Source organism: Corythoichthys intestinalis, chromosome 22 (assembly GCF_030265065.1).
Source record: "Corythoichthys intestinalis isolate RoL2023-P3 chromosome 22, ASM3026506v1, whole genome shotgun sequence".
NCBI lineage: Eukaryota > Metazoa > Chordata > Actinopteri > Syngnathiformes > Syngnathidae > Corythoichthys > Corythoichthys intestinalis.
In genome coordinates this window covers 30,537,417-30,555,270 of record NC_080416.1, presented here as the reverse complement: position 1 = coordinate 30,555,270, position 17,854 = coordinate 30,537,417, and the positions used below count along the sequence as shown (strand labels likewise).

At 36.7% G+C, this 17,854-nt stretch overlaps 1 protein-coding gene across 1 annotated transcript; it reads right to left on the bottom strand.

The window, feature by feature from the left end:
- Window positions 1-281: 281 nt before the first annotated feature.
- cd164l2 (CD164 sialomucin-like 2) lies at window positions 282-17,854 on the bottom strand. The gene is made up of 6 exons (XM_057828301.1): window positions 17,396-17,854; window positions 17,221-17,307; window positions 16,833-16,925; window positions 6,783-6,818; window positions 6,538-6,691; window positions 282-585 (listed from the first exon to the last, which is right to left on the bottom strand). Exons 1-6 carry the CDS (start codon window positions 17,472-17,474, stop codon window positions 570-572), a joined length of 465 nt encoding a protein of 154 aa, XP_057684284.1. The 5' UTR covers window positions 17,475-17,854; the 3' UTR covers window positions 282-569.

Sequence of the window (17,854 nt, the reverse complement as noted above, 5' to 3'; positions counted from 1 at the left end):
TTTTAAACAGTGACAAACGATATATTGATAACCTTTTGGGTGACAAAAATCAGGATATGTGACCTTTTAGATATATTGTCACGCCCCTAATATGCATACACACAAGACAAACACATACTAGCAGTTAGTAGACACTTACCATGTGACTCTCAGCAGTAGTTTTACAATAAATTTTACTAACAACCACAGCACATACTGTGACATACTATACAAACACTTGAGCTGGCAGTGAATGAGTTCATAAAAAAGTAATTAAAAAGTCTGAAGCAGATGTTCCACGCAGACCCTAAATTTTATTCCAGTGGCGGCACAAGAACAAGAAACAATCCAGTATGTAGCATTAGCATGCGAGCACGCGTATGAGACTATGCCAAGTGAATGTACATGAAAATACACTTTGAACACACATTCAACACAAAAATACACACATAAGAGTGTTTTTTGGGGGGAGGGTGTTTCTAGAAGGGGCAGAGTAGGAGGTTGTGGCGACCAATCGTGAAAGCGGAACGTCTTATCGTCACAGTCCCATGAGTCATTCCTCCTTTCGTCGTCCATCTTTGCCGTTCACGTCACTGAGGCTGCTCTCTGCACACAAACACACACACACACACACACATGGATGACATCATTTCTGGGATGCCGATTCAATGTGTGGACAAAAGTATTGGGATACCCAGCTAATGTTGTCCAATTATTTTTGTCCAGCAAAACGACGCATGAGTTGTTTCGTTGGAAGAAGTTAGCTATTTCTTGTTCTATAGTGAGGATGACGACATATTTTGGTTCATTTAAAACACTGGTTCTTAACCTTGTTGAAGGTACCGAACCCCACAAGTTTTACATTTCGGAATTAAATAATCAAGCCATTTTTTTCCCAAATTCCAAACCAATATACAGTGCTGCAAATAAGTATTTAGTCAACCACCAATTGTGCAAGTTCTCCCACTTGAAAAGATTAGAGTGGCCTGTAATTGTCAACATGGGTAAACCTCAACCATGAGAGACAGAATGTGGAAAAAAAAAAAACAGAAAATCACATTGTTTGATTTTTAAAGAATTTACTTCCAAATTAGAGTGGAAAATAAGTATTTGGTCACCTACAAACAAGCAAGATTTCTGGCTGTCAAAGAGGTCTAACTTCTTCTAACGATGTCTAACGAGGCTCCACTCGTTACCTGTATTAATGGCACCTGTTTTAACTCATTATCGGTATAAAAGACACCTGTCATCAACCTCAGTCAGTCTCACTCCAAACTCCACTATGGCCAAGACCAAAGAGCTGTTGAAGGGCACCAGAGACAAAATTGTAGACCTGCACCAGGCTGGGAAGACTGAATCTGCAATAGGTAAAACGCTTGGTGTAAAGAAATCAACTGTGGGAGCAATTATTAGAAAATGGAAGACATACAAGACCACTGATAAGCTCCCTTGATCTGGGGCTCCATGCAAGATCTCACCCCTTGGCGTCAAAATGATAACAAGAACGGTGAGCAAAAATCCCAGAACCACACAGGGGGACCTAGTAAATGACCTACAGAGAGCTGGGAGCATAGTAACAAAGGCTACTATCAGTAACACAATGCGCCGCCAGGGACTCAAATCCTGCACTGCCAGACGTGTCCCTCTGCTGAAGCCAGTACACGTCCAGGCCCTTCTGCGGTTCGCTAGAGAGCATTTGGATGATCCAGAAAAGGACTGGGAGAATGTGTTATGGTCAGATTAAACCATAATAGAACTTTTTGGTAGAAACACAGGTTCTCGTGTTTGGAGGAGAAAGAATACTGAATTGCATCCGAAGAACACCATACCCACTGTAAAGCATGGGGGTGGAAACATCATGCTTTGGGGCTGTTTTTCTGGACCAGGACAACTGACCTGTGTAAAGGAAAGCATGAATGGGACCATGTATCGAGAGATTTTGAGTGAAAATCTCCTTCCATCAGCAAGGGCATTGAAGATGAGACGTGGCTGGGATTTCAGCATGACAATGATCCCAAACACACAGCCAGGGCAACAAAGGAGTGGCTTCGTTAGAAGCATTTCAAGGTCCTGGAGTGGCCTAGCCAGTCTCCAGACTTTCAACTCTCTAGGGAGTTGAAAGTCCGTGTTGCCCAATGACAGCCCCGAAACATCACTGCTCTAGAGGAGATCTGCATGGAAGAATGGCCCAAAATACCAGCAACAGTGTGTAAAAAGCTTGTGAAGAGTTACAGAATACGTTTGGCCTCTGTTATTGCCAACAAAGGGTATATAACAAAGTATTGAGATGAACTTTTGGTATTGACCAAATACTTATTTTCCACCATGATTTGCAAATAAATTCTTTAAAAATCAAACAATCTCATTTTCAGTTTTTTTCCCCCCTCACATTCTGTCTCGCATGGTTGAGGTTTACCCATGTTGACAATTACAGGCCTCTCTAATATTGTCAAGTGGGATAACTTGCACAATTAGTGGTTGACTAAATACTTATTTGCCCCACTGTATCTAGGCTAGCAAGCTAATAATTTAGCAAGTTCCTGTTCAAAATTCTTCTCATTTTGACAGCATGTTTGATAAACAGGTCAAAATTTGAGACCACGCTGCCCATTGGTCTGTTGTATTACCTCGCACCAAGTGCGAGTCAACCTTCCACTGAGCAAACCAGTTCCTCCTCCCATTAGATCGAGGACTAGCAGTTAAAAGAAATGGATTAAGCCTGTAAATTGGAAGCAAACCAGTCCAAAAAAGCCAAAGTAAGGCTCTGAGTTTCTTTACCTTCACTGAAACCCTTAGACTTACTCATCGAACCACTGGAGTTCGATCGAATCCAGGTTAAGAACCACTGATTTAAAACCTATTTTTGCAGGGGAAAGCCAAAGAAAATGCAAAATAGGCCATCTGACATTCTAACATGGGGGTCAGAAACCCGCAGCTCAAAAACCGCATGCGGCTCTTTAGCACTGCCCTTGTGGTCCCCTTGGAGCTTTTTCAAAAATGTTTGAAAACGGAAAAAGATGGGGGAGGGAGATATATATTTTTTGTCTTAATGCTGTTTCTGTGAGAGGGGATTTAAACTCCAGTCCTGAGTACAGAGCCCCGAACAGGACATCTACATCGTCCATGTCTCACTCCTCCAACACACCTGTCTCAAATAATCAAGGATCGCTATAAGGCTCCTGCAGAGCTTGCTGATGAGTTGATCATTTGATTCAGGTTTATTAAAAGAGGGAGACATGGAAAACAAGCTGGATAGAGGCTCTCGAGGACCACAGTTGGATGCCCCCGCTGGAGGAGGACAAACATGACACAAATTCTTCTAATTCATTAATATTGTAAAAATAATTTAAACTTAAGGCTGTATTGTACAACTGTGTAATCATGGGGTGCATCATTCTCTATCGGATGCACTGCAGGGAAAATAAACATTTACCGTATTTTCCATACTATAGGCTAATGCACACCTAAAGGCCTTCAATTTTCTCAAAATCCGAAGGTGTGCCTTATAATCCAGTGCGCCTTACATATGGTTCAATATTAGTTAATCATGGCATGACATTCCCTTTAACGCAGTTTCATCTTGTGGATGCATAATGCAACCCAAACAACTACTACTACTTCGCCTTATAACGCAGTGCGCCCTATATATGAAAACTGTTTTCAAATAGGCCATTCATTAAAGGTGCACCACATATTCCGATGCACCTTATTGTGCGGAAAATATGGTAATCATGGAGGCTCATTATGTATTTGTAGCCAACTTAGTTGTTTTGATAGTAGACTAGTACAGCTAATATATATACATACAGCATGTGTTGCCTTCATTATAAGGCTTTTAATTTTTTGCTGCTCCTGACATATTTATTTTTTGTTTTTTTTGTTTTTTTATGGGGGGGTCCAATATGGGTCCTTGAACATTTTGGGTTGCCGTCCCCTGTTATAAAGGCTCGTTTGCATATGGGAGTCTTTATTTTTTTCCCCAGGAGTAGAATTATTCCTGTATTGCCACCAGTGGACGCTGTTTCACACATTTATGATGCATTATAAGTTTATTCATGAAATAAATCATTTAATACGGAAGCGTATTGCATTCACTTTAAAATAATTTTTAAAAAACCGTCAGTGTTTTTCTTAGTAATTTATTTTGGAGGTTTTTTTTTTTTTTTTTTTTTTGAATAAATTATTTTGTCAACCCTCTTTTTTTCTGTGTAATTTATTTGGGGGGCTGTTTTTTTTTTAAAATTTTTTTTCCACATTTTGTTTTTCTGAGTAATTTTGGGGTTTCGTTTTTAGCCAAGCTAAGGAAAAAAATGTTTCGAGAAAAAAAAAAAAAAAAAAATTTGAAAAACAGTTGGAAAAAAAAAAATTCAAAAAACCAACCTCCAAAAATATTATTTTGAATATTTAAAAAATAAAAAATAAAAAACAACCCCCAAAGTAAATTACTCAGTAAAACAGTGAGGTTTTTTTTTTTTTAAGTGCATGCAATAGGCTTCCGTAGTTTAATTGAATGAAGTATTATATATATATATGTTTTAACAATTGTAATTAATAATTAACACGTTTGAGACATTCCATCACATTCATTTAATTAACATGACAATTAGCAAGTACCAAAAAAAAAGCTTTCATTTAAAAAAAATTGCACCTACTTTTGTATTCATTTTTTCTTAGATTGTTCAATTCCAAAGTATTTATTTTCTTCTTTTGCATTATAATTATGTTGCTTTATAGCAAGGAGAGAATAGTATAATACACGTGCGCTACACCTCATGTATTTCACTGAAGAATTTTGTCGTTTTCAAAAATGGGTTAAAAATGCCTTACTCATTGTTATTGAATTGAAGGTAAGTTATTACATAAAACAACTTGATAAGAAAACATTGAATGTATGCTTCTATTTGGGTATTTTTTTTAAATTATTTTTATAGCCCTATCTTGAAAAATAATTGTTTTATTGTTTTTTTTGAGTGTGTGAATATAGATTGAAATTAAATGTAATAAATGTCCGTAAACTAACTACAAAGCAGTGTTGTTTTCATCAACGGTGACTATAGCGAAAATATTTCATCCACGAACAGATATTTCATGACAACGACGAGACGATAGCGAGCTAAAAATGTGTTTTGGGAAACTAAAACATAAATAGACTAGTTATCTTGGCCAGAAAGAATATGCAACGTTGCTTAAGCCTTTTAAGGTCTGCGCTGAGTGATCGTCAACTCATAGCGTTAGCATAGCATACACGTTAGCATTGGGCTAATGCTAACGGCACCCGTCCTCTTAAACTCTCAAACAATTTTTTTTACATCCAGTGTGTGGTGTCCAGTTGGGTATAAATAATTATGTGTTGTTTTCCTGCTGAGTGTGTGTCATCACCAAGTTGGCGTTGTCCTTGTAGACACTATAATATGTGCTAGTCTGTCAATGTTCATTCGAAATAGTTAGAAACATTTATTTGTGTTTGGAGTAACATTTTATAATTGTGCAGATGAAAACATTTTTAGCAAACGTCGACTAAAGAGTTTTCGTCAACAAAACCTAGATGAAGACAAACACATTCTGAGACGACTAAAATATGACTAAGACAAATACCGTATTGGCCTGAATATAAGACCGTGTTTTTTGCATTTAAATCAGAATGAAAAATAGGGGTTCGTTTATATTCGCGGTGTAGACGTTATACCCATTCACGACGCTAGATGGCGCCAGATATCAAGCGATGTTCTGTCATGACAGCTCTCAGCTAATCTCAAGTTTAACCAGTTTGCATTCTTTTATTGCAATGTTTTTCCTTATTCAGATTTGTTTCAAGACTACAGTTACAGTTAGACTTCACTTTGATGGTTAATGCAGTTATTGCAATTTTGTTGTTTTATCACAATAGATTGGTTTATTTACATTTCAAAAACCAGAAGCCATTCATTTACGAATGTGACTGCACTTTAGTTTACATATTTAAATGTTCAGATATTAAGATTTGAATGAGGCAAAATAACATGCTTTTTTTCTCAAATATATTGTTATAATCATTTTTTTCGGATGTACTGTAATTATTTTCTGTATAAAAATTAATTTGGTGTTCAAACTTGTGTTTTTCAAACTTGAGTCTTGAAAAAGAGGGGGCCGTCTTATAATCAGGGCCGTCTTATATTCGGGCCAATACGGTAAGTATTATCATCCAAAAGACTAAAACAGAAAACACGATGGCTGCCAAAAACCACATTGCTAAAAAGACTACTTCCTCCTAAGCAGCAAAATGCATTGCCATATTTCTGACCTCTTTGACCTTTATGACCTTGAACCCTTTCGCTTCTCATCATATCACTTAATCCTGCAAATTTGAATTTCAATAGGCTTATGCGCAATGAAGTTGTCGCTAAATTCCTTTTCTGACCTCTGTGACCTTTGACCTCTTCCCCCAAATTTGATCACATTTTCCATTTCATACTAGAAACATATCCCGCCAGTTTGATAATAATCCCTACAGGTAAAAATGCATGACCTGATGAATTCAACTTCTTAATCATTTTAAACCAAGTATGTGTGATATCTCACATGGGGTCGTAGGTGCTCTGCTCATTAGACTTAAGGAAGCGCATGGCGAGCACGCCGACAGCCTGCAGGCACACCACCAGGAGCACGCCGCCGATGAAGCTCGACAAGTTAAACCTGGCCGGGGACAGCTGCGGCCGCGCTTTGCCCCCCTCACCTGTGATGAAACACAAATAGTAGACGCTCAGCAGTTATGCAAATGAGGAGGTCTTGACGCAAGTGGAGGGAATGACGCCGGCTCAATTTACCTGAGTCACTGCCTCCTTCGGCAACCGTCTCCACCACTGCGCGCCGCAAACACACAAAGGGTTAGTGGGTGTGTGTGTGTGTATGCTTACCACAATACAGTCATTGTTAAATCCTCTACGGGAAAGCGAACAATAGCTGCATTAAATCTTTCACCACCAGTGGCATTGAGGTGATAGTTACATCGTTTTGAATTGGAATAGCTAGCATCAAATGATCATGTTTTACTGCCATTGACGGCGATAGGCGTCTGATCCATTTTGACTGGGAGGGTATTGGGTGCCGTTTGTAAAGCAGAACATGCTGAAAATTACGATAACATTTTCTCACATTTAGCGCCACACAGTATTAAAAACGTGGTGCGAAATTTTTAGTCACTTTTTTTTGCACATCTACAACATTGTTAAGCAACTTAAATATTTATTTTTAAATAATAAGTATTGGACTTGAACGTGTAAATCCAGAACTAAATATTTATTTGAATCGTAAATGTAAGTGTTAAATTTATTTCCGAAATGTAAATCTGATATGTAGATCCTAGATATTTATCTGAAACTTATATCCGAAATATTTACTTTCAATCTGAATTTCATATTTATATCCAATATCTTGAATTTAAATCTAAATACTAAATCTAAATATTATATCTGGAAACAGTTGCAACTATATATTTTGCGTTATATGCAAATTCACATGACTGGAGACCGGAAGTAACAAAATAAGGGCTGGAGCAGCTCAGACTGTTTGTTTACGTTGCTTGAAAATGAGTAAAACCTTCTCAACGGTGGCAGTCGGCTCTTGGACATGAATCATTGTGATAACGATTGTTCAATTGCTGTGAACCTCCCAGTCAAATTGGATCGGACGTCTATCGCCGTCAATGGCAGCCAATGAGTTAACAACGGCAATTAGACAACAGAATAAAACTGAACGAAACTAGTCAGCTATTATGTGTTGACTAGCAGAGGTGGGTGGTAACATATCACTAGGGCTGCAACTATCAATTATAATAGTAGTCGATTAATCTATCAACTAGTTAGTTCGAATAATCGAGTAATCAGATTAGGGACATATAATGCATTGCTGAATACATTTTAGTGTTGAAAAACAAAGGCTTGCTAATATTGCACTTTCAAAATAAAATTCCTGAGTGTTTCTTCAAACTATGCAGAATTGCACTTTCATTTAAAAATAAATTAAAATACCTGAGCTTAGCCTCAAATGGTAAAAAAAATAAATAAATAAAATAAATGACGATCTAAGTACAACAAAAAAACATGGCTACCTTTTACACCAAAAGTCCACTAGCTTGGATGCTATAAAATGCTAACGTTTTTTTTTAACAACGGTCTCAACAAATCGTTCAAACACGTATTCCCACAAAAAACGGCAAAATATACCCGTAAACTAAATTACGAATGCATTAAAAAAAAAAAAGTATATTAGCTCATGTCATACCGTATGTGGGTCTTAACAGGGAGCAGCTGGATTCTGCCATGTTAAATGAGTTATGCTGCCACTTTTGCCACTAAAAGGGAGTGCATCCACCCAAATCGATAAAACTAAATGCAAACACTTTTAAAACTAACCATCATAACGCCACTCTAATAAAATACTTGACGCAGCAAAATTTGATTGGAAGCTTTTTTTCTAATGGAATTACTCAAGTTAATCAATTAATCATTGCAGGCTTGCAGCACTACATATTACATATATTGAGTAACGTACTTCTAAAAGTAGTTTTACTACGCCATCCTTTTTACTTGAGTAGATTCGTGAAGAGAAGACACGACTCACTACGCGACTTTGTGCGTATTGCATTCACTTTAAAATAATTTTTAAGAAACCATCAGTGTTTTTCTTGGTAATTTTTTTAAAATAAATTGTTTTGTCAACCCTCTGTTTTTCTGAGTAAATTATATTGGGGGGTCGTTTTTTTGAAAAAAAAATTTTTTTTTCAACATTTTGTTTTTCTGAGTAATTTGGGGGTTTGTTTTTTGAATTGTTTTTTATTTTTCCACTCTGATTTTCAAAATAATTTTTTTAGGAGTTGGTTTTCTGAAAAAAAATTTCCCTGGTAGCCAAGCTCAGGAAAAGAAAATCTTTCGAAAAACGTGGGAGAAAAAAATTATTAAAAAAAAAAAAATCCCAGAAAAAAAAATATTTTGAAAAACAGTTGAAAAAAAATATTCAAAAACCAACCTCCAAACACATTATTTTGAATATTTTTGAAAAAAAAAAATATATATATAGAGTCATTTTTCCTCTTTATTCTACATATTACGTGTTTTCATTTTTGCCAGAGATAACGACAGTGGCTCTACCAGTTTTACCAATATCACAACAACAATCACATGACTCCATTACACCAATCAGACATAACAATACAGTCCCATGCTCACACACAAGCTTTCAGTCGGAAGTCCTATGATCACGCTCGCCTGTTCAATCACACGGCGCCGCTAAAATTAAACTATTTGACACAGAGTCAACATTATTCAAAAGCACGGTAGTCTTTTTTTATTTAGCACAATAGACCACAGAAAAACGGATATATGATGGTTTTCATTTCATGGGAGGAAATATGGATCTTTTTTGTCAACTAGCGGACATTCATGCTCTTTTAATAAATGTGTGATGTTTCATTTTTCAAGTCTGAATTTGTTGATTTTTATGTATTTTGTGGGCCTAATATGGTCATGTAAATGGATATAGACATAAGCGGAGTTTAAGGGGGGGGCAGGGGAGCCACCCCACCCCCCCCCCATGGCCAAAAAGTGTCATTGCATGGAATTGACTTTCCTATATACCGTATTGGCCCGAATATGAAACGGTGTTTTTTTGCACTGAAATAAGACTGAAAAAGAGGGGGTCGTGTTATATTCGCAGTCTAGACATTATACCCATTCACGACGCTAGATGGCGCCAGATATCACTGAAGCGATGTTCTGTCAAGACAGCTCTCAGCTACTCTCAAGTTTAACCAGTTTATTTTATTGGAATGTTTTTCCTTATTCAGATTTATTTCAAGACTGCATTTACAGTTAGACTTCACTGTGATGGTTGATGCATTTATTGCAATTTTGTTGTTTTATTACAATAGATTGGTTTATTTACATTTCAAAAACCAGAAGCCATTCATTTACGAATGTGATTGCACTTTAGTTTACATATTGAAATGTTCAGATATTAAGATTTGAATGAGCCAAAACAACATGCTTTTTCACTCAAACATATTGTTATAATCATTTGTCTCAGATGTAGTCAGGGGTGAAAGTGGCTAGAATTTCTTGCAGGAGCTCCCTGACGTAAAGGTCGCCACGGAGCCAGAAATTTTGTTTATTTATTTTTATTTATTTTCTTTTGGGGGAGGGGGGGCAAATCTGCTAAAACTACTGAAATGCAAAGAGAACTTTTGGCACAGTTATTTCTATAAAAAATACAAAAACTGATTTTCATTCAAAATTGTATTTTTTAAATGATTTGCAAAATAAAAGTTAACAAAAACAGCAATAACCCCAACCTCCATCGCCTAATTTTTATTTTCCCTCATTTCCTCACATACTAAATGCCAAATCTAAATTTTAACTATTTAAGAACATAGAATGTATATTAAAACTGAAGTTAATGTAAACATTTACTTTTGCTTTCTTTTTTTATATAAGTAACATACGTTCAGAAAAATACAAATGACTTACATAATGCAGAGTGAAATGGAATATATTTTGAAGATCGCGCAAACACTGACTTTTTTTAAATCATAAGGAAATGAATAAGTAGCCTAATATAAATGAACAAATATAAGTCCAAAGTGCACATTGACAGCTGTTCTGAACCTCCCCATAAGAGCAAATAAAACTAAATATGATAAATAAGCCTCCTCAACTCTTTCCTAGCTCTTAAAGACTTGATCCATTTTCTGTTGCATTGCCCTTTTTTTGTCGCATCAATTCAAAAAACTTTTTTGTGGTTGTTGTTGCTTTTCCAGAAAACATGCACTATCTCTGCTGATCACGTGTCAGGATGTCAGCCAATTGAACGGATAAATGAGTCCAGGCGTTTTGCTTTGTCGGTGCATTCGCGTATTGACGTGACTCATCATCGTCAGACTCTGACAACTGCAGCAGCTAGGGAAACCTCCATGCCATCCATGGATCAAAATCAATAATAAATATCGGTGGAAACGGATTACGTTACACAAGCACTTTATAATACTTATTGTCAACACTTGTGTATGTAAATCTGATGTTGGTAAATTGTTTTCTTCTTGTAGATGAAATGCATGTGTGGCAGCTCAGCCTTTTTTTTTTTTTTTTTTTTAATTTTTTTACATAATGTTTTGACAGTTGCCGTCATATTTTTTGAATCAAAGCACCGTGTACCGGAACAGCATTCCGGCCCTGAATCTTATACCGGAACTGTGTTCCTGCCCTGAATCTTATACCGGAACTGCGTTCCTGACCGTTCTGGCCCACTTTCACCCCTGGATGTACTGTAATTATTTTTTGTATAAAAATTAATTTGGTGTTCAAAAAGTCTGTTCCTGACCGTTCTGGCGCACTTTCACCCCTGGATGTACTGTAATTATTTTTTGTATAAAAATTAATTTGGTGTTCAAAAAGTCTTTTTTCAAACTTGAGTCTTGAAAAAGAGGGGATCGTCTTATAATCAGGGCCGTCCTATATTCGGGCCAATACGGTAAATTCAAGTTGTAAAGCAAGGAAACAAACAACAAAAATGAATGAAATGAACAAAAAAAGATATTTTTATAACGGGTCAAAATTATTTTTCAAACAGATCATGTGACTAGCACCTTAGACAGTAATTTGCTTTACATATCATTTAAAAAAAAAAAAGGAAAAAAATGGGGACGGCAATTTTAATTTTTATAAAATTTTATTTTATTTTTTTCTTTGATTAAAAATATTTTTTTATGATCGAAGCAACTTTTTGGGGGATTGAATGATTTAGACACAAATGCCCTACCCATAATATGGCCCAAACACAAAAAGGATGACTAAAATCAGAGAAAACTTTAATGAAAAATTAAGTATTCAAATGCAAATTTTTGAGTCTCAAATATTTTTTCACATTCAAAAACTTTTTTTCTATGATTAAAATTGTTCTTTTTTTTTTGATTGAAGTGATTTTCATTTTTAAAATATATATATATTTTTTGTATGGAGCAACTTATTTTTTGATTGATTAATAATGACACAATGTCCTAGCCAAAATGTGACCCAAACCTAAAACAACATTACTTCAATCAAAAAAGTTGCTTCAATCAAAAAAAATTGACTACAATAAAATTTTTTTTAAAAAAATCAAATAAAAATAGCTTTCAAATGCTGTTTTTTTTTTTTTTTTTTCCAAATTTATTTTTTTGTTCAAACACATTTTTTTGATTGAAGTGACATTTTTTTTAAAATTTAAAAAATATATTTTGATTGAAGCACCTTTTTTTTTTGGGATTGAAGTAACTTATTTTTGATCGAATCATAAAGACACAAATCTACTTCCATATGGCTCCACCCAAGGGATACAATTTTTGACTGAGGTAACTACATTGGCACGACACCAGCGGGTGTACCGTATTCATTGGATGATAATCTTGGTGAAAAGTATAGCTGTCCTGCCAGCAGCCTGATTTAGAATTCCCCTCAAGCTAATTTTCAACTTATTATTATAAATAGTCTTGTAAATTAATTTTATTGCTGACACTGCGTTTCAGGGTCATCAACATGTTGTGCCCCCCGTCCCAAAAGTCAAACTCCGCCTATCGTTATAGAACAGTAGAATACAAAAATTGTAGAGGAAAACCAAGGGAATTCACTGTTTTTGTTGTTGTTGTTGTATTTCTTTGGCTAAATGTGGTTATGTAATATGCTATAGTACAGTATAATGATAACAGTTCACATAAATAACTGTGCTGAGAAAAAAAAAAAACATTGTTTAAAAAAAAAAAAAAAAAATCAAACATTTTCAGCAGTTACAGTTCTTTTCACATAATACTCTTTAACTTGCACTTTAGACACCGCTCAATAGCATCGCTATTTTGTGATATTGTTAGGTTTTGTGTTGGTTCCCTCCTAGTGTGTCCCTGTGATTGCCCTTTGAGTTCACCTGTTGTGCCTGCTCCTTGTGTATCCTCCAACCTGCATCCTCCTGTGTCACCCATCTGTTCCTCGTTGTTATGTTACCACTTGTCTCTGTGTGTATATAAACTCCAAGTTTCTGTTCACTCCTTGTTGCGTCATTGTCAATGTCGATGTCAAGTCCTGTCCAAGCCCTTGTGTACCAGTCCCTCCGATTAAGTAAGTTTTGTTTGAACATTGCATTTTTGATCCCCAGTCCTTTTGGTTATACTTTGTGTTTTTGTTAGTTATTATTAAAACGTATTTTGAGTTCACCGCCACCTGCCTTGCTGCGTTTTTGTTTCCCTACATTTGGGTCCACACCACCTGCCTGCCCGTGTTCCGTGACAGATATCAGTTTTACCCTTTACAAACACTGATAGACTCGAGTGCAGGGATAGTAATTGACGACGCGAGTAAGGGCGGGCAATCTGAAATACAGTGGTACCTCTACTTATGAAATTAATTGGTTGTGGAACTAGTTTCGTACGTTGAAAATCCGGTAAGTGGAGACGTATTTTCCATGTCAATACCCTACTCCATACCAAGCCCCCCAAAATTCAGACATACATCTTGTATTATGCATAAAAATGAATCAAAACATATAACGAATACATATTTCAATCAGATTATGGCACGATAAACGTAAAATCAGAGTTGTGCATAACGTAAAAAAAACAAGAATAGATTAAAGCATTAACCCTTGAGAGGCGTGTCCTCAGCGCACGTCGTCTTTGAAGCGCCCTCACGTTTTAATTTCGTCACCCACATGCCGTCGGTTGGTCTCGTTTTAAAGTGCGGGAGTTGCGATTTACTCTCGTTATTATTATTCGACCAACTAAAACGTGAGATATTGTCATTTAAGTTTTATAGTTTTATTGTCCTCGCAAAAAAACATTAAAACACTGCATGGATCATTTGTTTATGTCTATATTTCCATCATTTCTTGTCCTTTTTCAAAACGGAAGCTCCATGAAAAAAACACAAATCAAACGAACCCTTTCGAAGTCGCAGTGGAAGCACAAAATGCGTTTTTTTTAATAAATATAACTGCCGTGCGAGGTTCCACCGAACGAGAGGGAGGAGTGTTCTGAAGCAGCGAGGTGGCGAGCGACGGCCGTTTGGATCGAGCAGCGACTTTGTGTGACTTTGAGAATGAACGGAAAACTAAATTTAGCGCAAGCGATTGTGCTTTTTGATCAACTTGAGGGAGAGGATGGTCCAAATTCGTCATCATCGTCTTCTTCGGAAGTGTCCTCGAGTGAAGATAGTGACGGATTTGAACACGTAGGTGACGCCATCGACGAGCAGAGGTAAGCCAACTCACTTTTTTTTTTTTTTTTTTTAATGCTGAAAAAGTTTCTTTTGAAAGTTTCTTTTGATATTGCAAGACAAAGTTAATTTTGATGCAATATAAGTGTGTGTTTGTGTATATAATAACAAAATGTGCATGTCAGATCAAAGTCGTACGTGATCTGTGTGTATCCCAGGCAGGAATTTATCATTTGTGGTGTTCTTTTTTCTATATGAAGATTAGGGATGTAGCACATATTCAGCTATGGTATTCTTTCTATTGTCATACATATAGATTTCCATTATTATTTATTGCTGTATATATTTTTATTTCATACTTTATTATTTTCATAAATACTGACTTTTTTTTCACGTACATTTATAGTGACAAGGAAAGTAACGTGAAATGAAAATGGAAGGGTGGAAAGAGGACCGACACCCCATGGAAGTGTGGGCTGTGTGATGTAGCCATGTGTCTAATTCCAGGATGAAACTGCTTTTCGGAGTGGCATGCCTGAAAAAAATTGAACTTGTTTATTGTAAATATTTTTGAAAATACTTTTTTTCCAATGTTATATATATATATATATATATATATTTTTTTTTCCCCCCCACAATCAGTCTTCTCAATTTGTGTATATAAATGTGTGTTCAAGAAGCTTGATTGTGTGTACATAGTTTTCATCAGGTGATGGGCCGCAATACCTAAACTCATAAAGAGATGGCCTCTAAACACTTTTTGTGTTAGATGGTATATATTTTTTCACTGTTCGGTCTGCTGTATATAACCTGTTTTGACTAGAGCATGTATAAAGGCAAAAAACGCCTATGGCTATACCTGTTGTTTATGTTGAATTGTCAAATATAAGACTATTTATTCTAAAAAATTTTTGGTTGAATGTTCATCCTAACATGTTGAATAAATATTACAAAGTTTCAAAACGGTTCGTTACGCATGTTTGTTTGTCAATTGGACATCAATATTAAAAATTTTGACAAAACGATTTTGGAATTTTTGGTCTTTTTGGGCCCAAAATGATGATTTATAATTGGTCAGTGAAGGAAACAACAGTTAGGACATGAAGTTCAAGGTGTCACAAAAAAAGGGACCAAACCAGGCCATCGTAAACAATTCTTTCTTTGAAATATAAAGGCAACTTCAAAGGCATGCAAAGTCAGACAAAATAGGCCCAGACCTTAAAGGGTTAAAGTTAATACACTCATGTAAAGTTTTCGGAACACGAGGGGTGAATAAAGAGGACGCTGGGATACACACATGCACATATAGTAGAGCCTGTTAGCCAATTGGATGCCAGGAATGCTGGGCAATAGCCAATGGCAGAGAAGCTATAGACCCCAATCACCAACGTCACACAATCACGTGATCGCTGTATTATGCCGCCATATTGTCCGTCAAAACTACTGATATGCAAAGAAAACTGTTTTGGTCAGTTATTTCTATAACGCATACAAAAACTGATTTTCATTCAAAATTGTATTTTTTAATTGATTTGCAAAATGAAAGTTAACAAAAACCTCAATCTCCTAATTTTTCTTTTCCCTCATTTCCTCACATACTAAATGCCAAATCTCAATTTTGACTACTTAAGAACATAGGATGTACTAGTATATTAAAATTGAACATAATGTAAACATTTACTTTTTGTTGTGTTTTTTTAATAATAAAGATATAAGTAACATACATTCCGAAAAATAAGTACAAATGACTTGTATTATGCAGAGTGAAATGGAATATATTTTGAAGTTCGCGCAAACATTGACTTTTTTAAATCATAAGAAAATGAATAAGTAGCCTAACATAATTGAACAAATATACGTCCAAAGTACACATTGACAGCTAAGATGTTCTGAACCTCCCCATCAGAGCAAATAAAACTAAATATGATAAATAAGCCTCCTCAACTCTTTCCTTGCTCTTAAAGATTTGATCCATGGCATTCACACATTGACGTGACTCGTCATCGTCAGACTCAGATAACTGCAGCAGCTGGGGAAACCTCCATGCCGTCCGTGGAATAAAATAAATAATAACTATCGGGTGAAACGGATTGCGCTACACAAGCACTTTATTATGCTTGCTGTTAATGCTTGTGTATGTAAATCTGATGTTTTCTTCTTGGAGATGAAATGCATGTGTGGCAGCTTCGTATTGTTTTTTTTTTTTTTTTTTTACATAGCGCTTTGACAGTTGCTGTCATATTTTCGGAATCAAAGCACCGTATGCAAGAACAGCGTTCCGGGTCTGAATCGTATACCGGAACTGTGTTCTGGCCCTGAATCTTATACCGGAACTGCGTTCCTGACCGTTCCCGCCCACTTTCACCCCTGGCTATAGGTATGTTACATTCAGTAAAGTCTAGGAGCTGTGAGTACCAGCCATACTGTATTTTTCTTTTGAAAACAAGAGGCAATACTTTCCCGTTGAGGTGTGTCTTAACCTGAAAATTCTGTATGTAGAGACGTTCGTAAGTAGAGGTACCACTGTATTCGCAGTTGATTGGCTAAAACCGGGATTGATAAAACTTCCTGGAAATACGGGTATAATGTTCGTCTCCATCATTCAAAACATTAGAAAAGGAGCTCCACCTAGCGGTGGCGCCGTACCTGTGCAGAGCTCCGACACTCGGGTCCAGCTGCAGTTCCTGGAACTGTCGGCAACATTGCCCTCGTCTGTTACGCACGTGCCCGTGTCGTTACCTGAGAAGCAAACAATGACTTCTATGTGTGTGCGCGCACGCTTGTTTGTTTGTGTGTGTTATGGAATGCTGAATAATTCACACGTGACAAACAGTAGCTCATATTTCAGCAGTTGCCACGCTAGAATTACTGTCAGTGTGTGTGTTGCCGATGCTTTCACACAGCTTTTCCGGAAAATTTCCACCATAACAGTAAAGTGACAAATGGTTTAACGCCACTGCTTTTGCGTGACATCAGTTTGAAAGTTTGTCTATGTGATTTTGTTTGCGTGTGTTTGCCATTTTGCATGTTTTACCATCAGGACAAAGCCTCCAGACGCAGCCGGTCAAGTTTAGCATGGAGTCACCGACGCACAAGTCGCACGACTGAGCTTGAGTACAATCTGAAAGAAACCGTAAAAGCTAACTATCAAGTGACACTTTTGATCTTCGATTTAGTAAAACATAAAGTGTCCCAATAGCAATCATTACCTGTTTGCGAGTGCACATAGGATGCTGACGCCAGCAGTAGCGCCGCGCAGACAAACATCTTTACTGACAGATTCTGCATCCCAGATAAAACTATACTGATACAAATAATGAATAAAGTGAAAAAAAACGATGAATAGTCAAAAGTACTCCAGGAGGCTGAGTGCTGAAGAGTGGCGATACAATGAATGCAAGATGAGAGACAGAGTGTGTGTGTGTAATGTGATCTAAACTTGGTCACCAGGCAACCATAAAGACCCACCTCAGATCACCTGAAACACATACGTAAACACAGTGGCGGAACTTAGGGGGTGAGGGGGGGCGACCGCACCCGGGCCTCTAAGGGGGCCAGTTTGCGGGCGTAAAATGGGCCTGGTTGGGTGAGGGGAAGGCAAACCAGAAAGGTAAGATGATGTGCGGAGCTGTAATATAGAACCCCTAGCAAAAAGTATGGAATCACCA

Coding starts and splice junctions, on each gene's coding strand:
- cd164l2 (XM_057828301.1), bottom strand. CDS start 17,474: ATGCAGAATCTGTCAGTAAAGATGTTTGTCTGCGCGGCGCTACTGCTG. Junction 17,308..17,395: donor CTATGTGCACTCGCAAACAG/GTAATGATTGCT, acceptor GGTTTCTTTCAG/ATTGTACTCAAGCTCAGTCG. Junction 6,819..16,832: donor AGTGTCGGAGCTCTGCACAG/GTACGGCGCCAC, acceptor TGCGGCGCGCAG/TGGTGGAGACGGTTGCCGAA.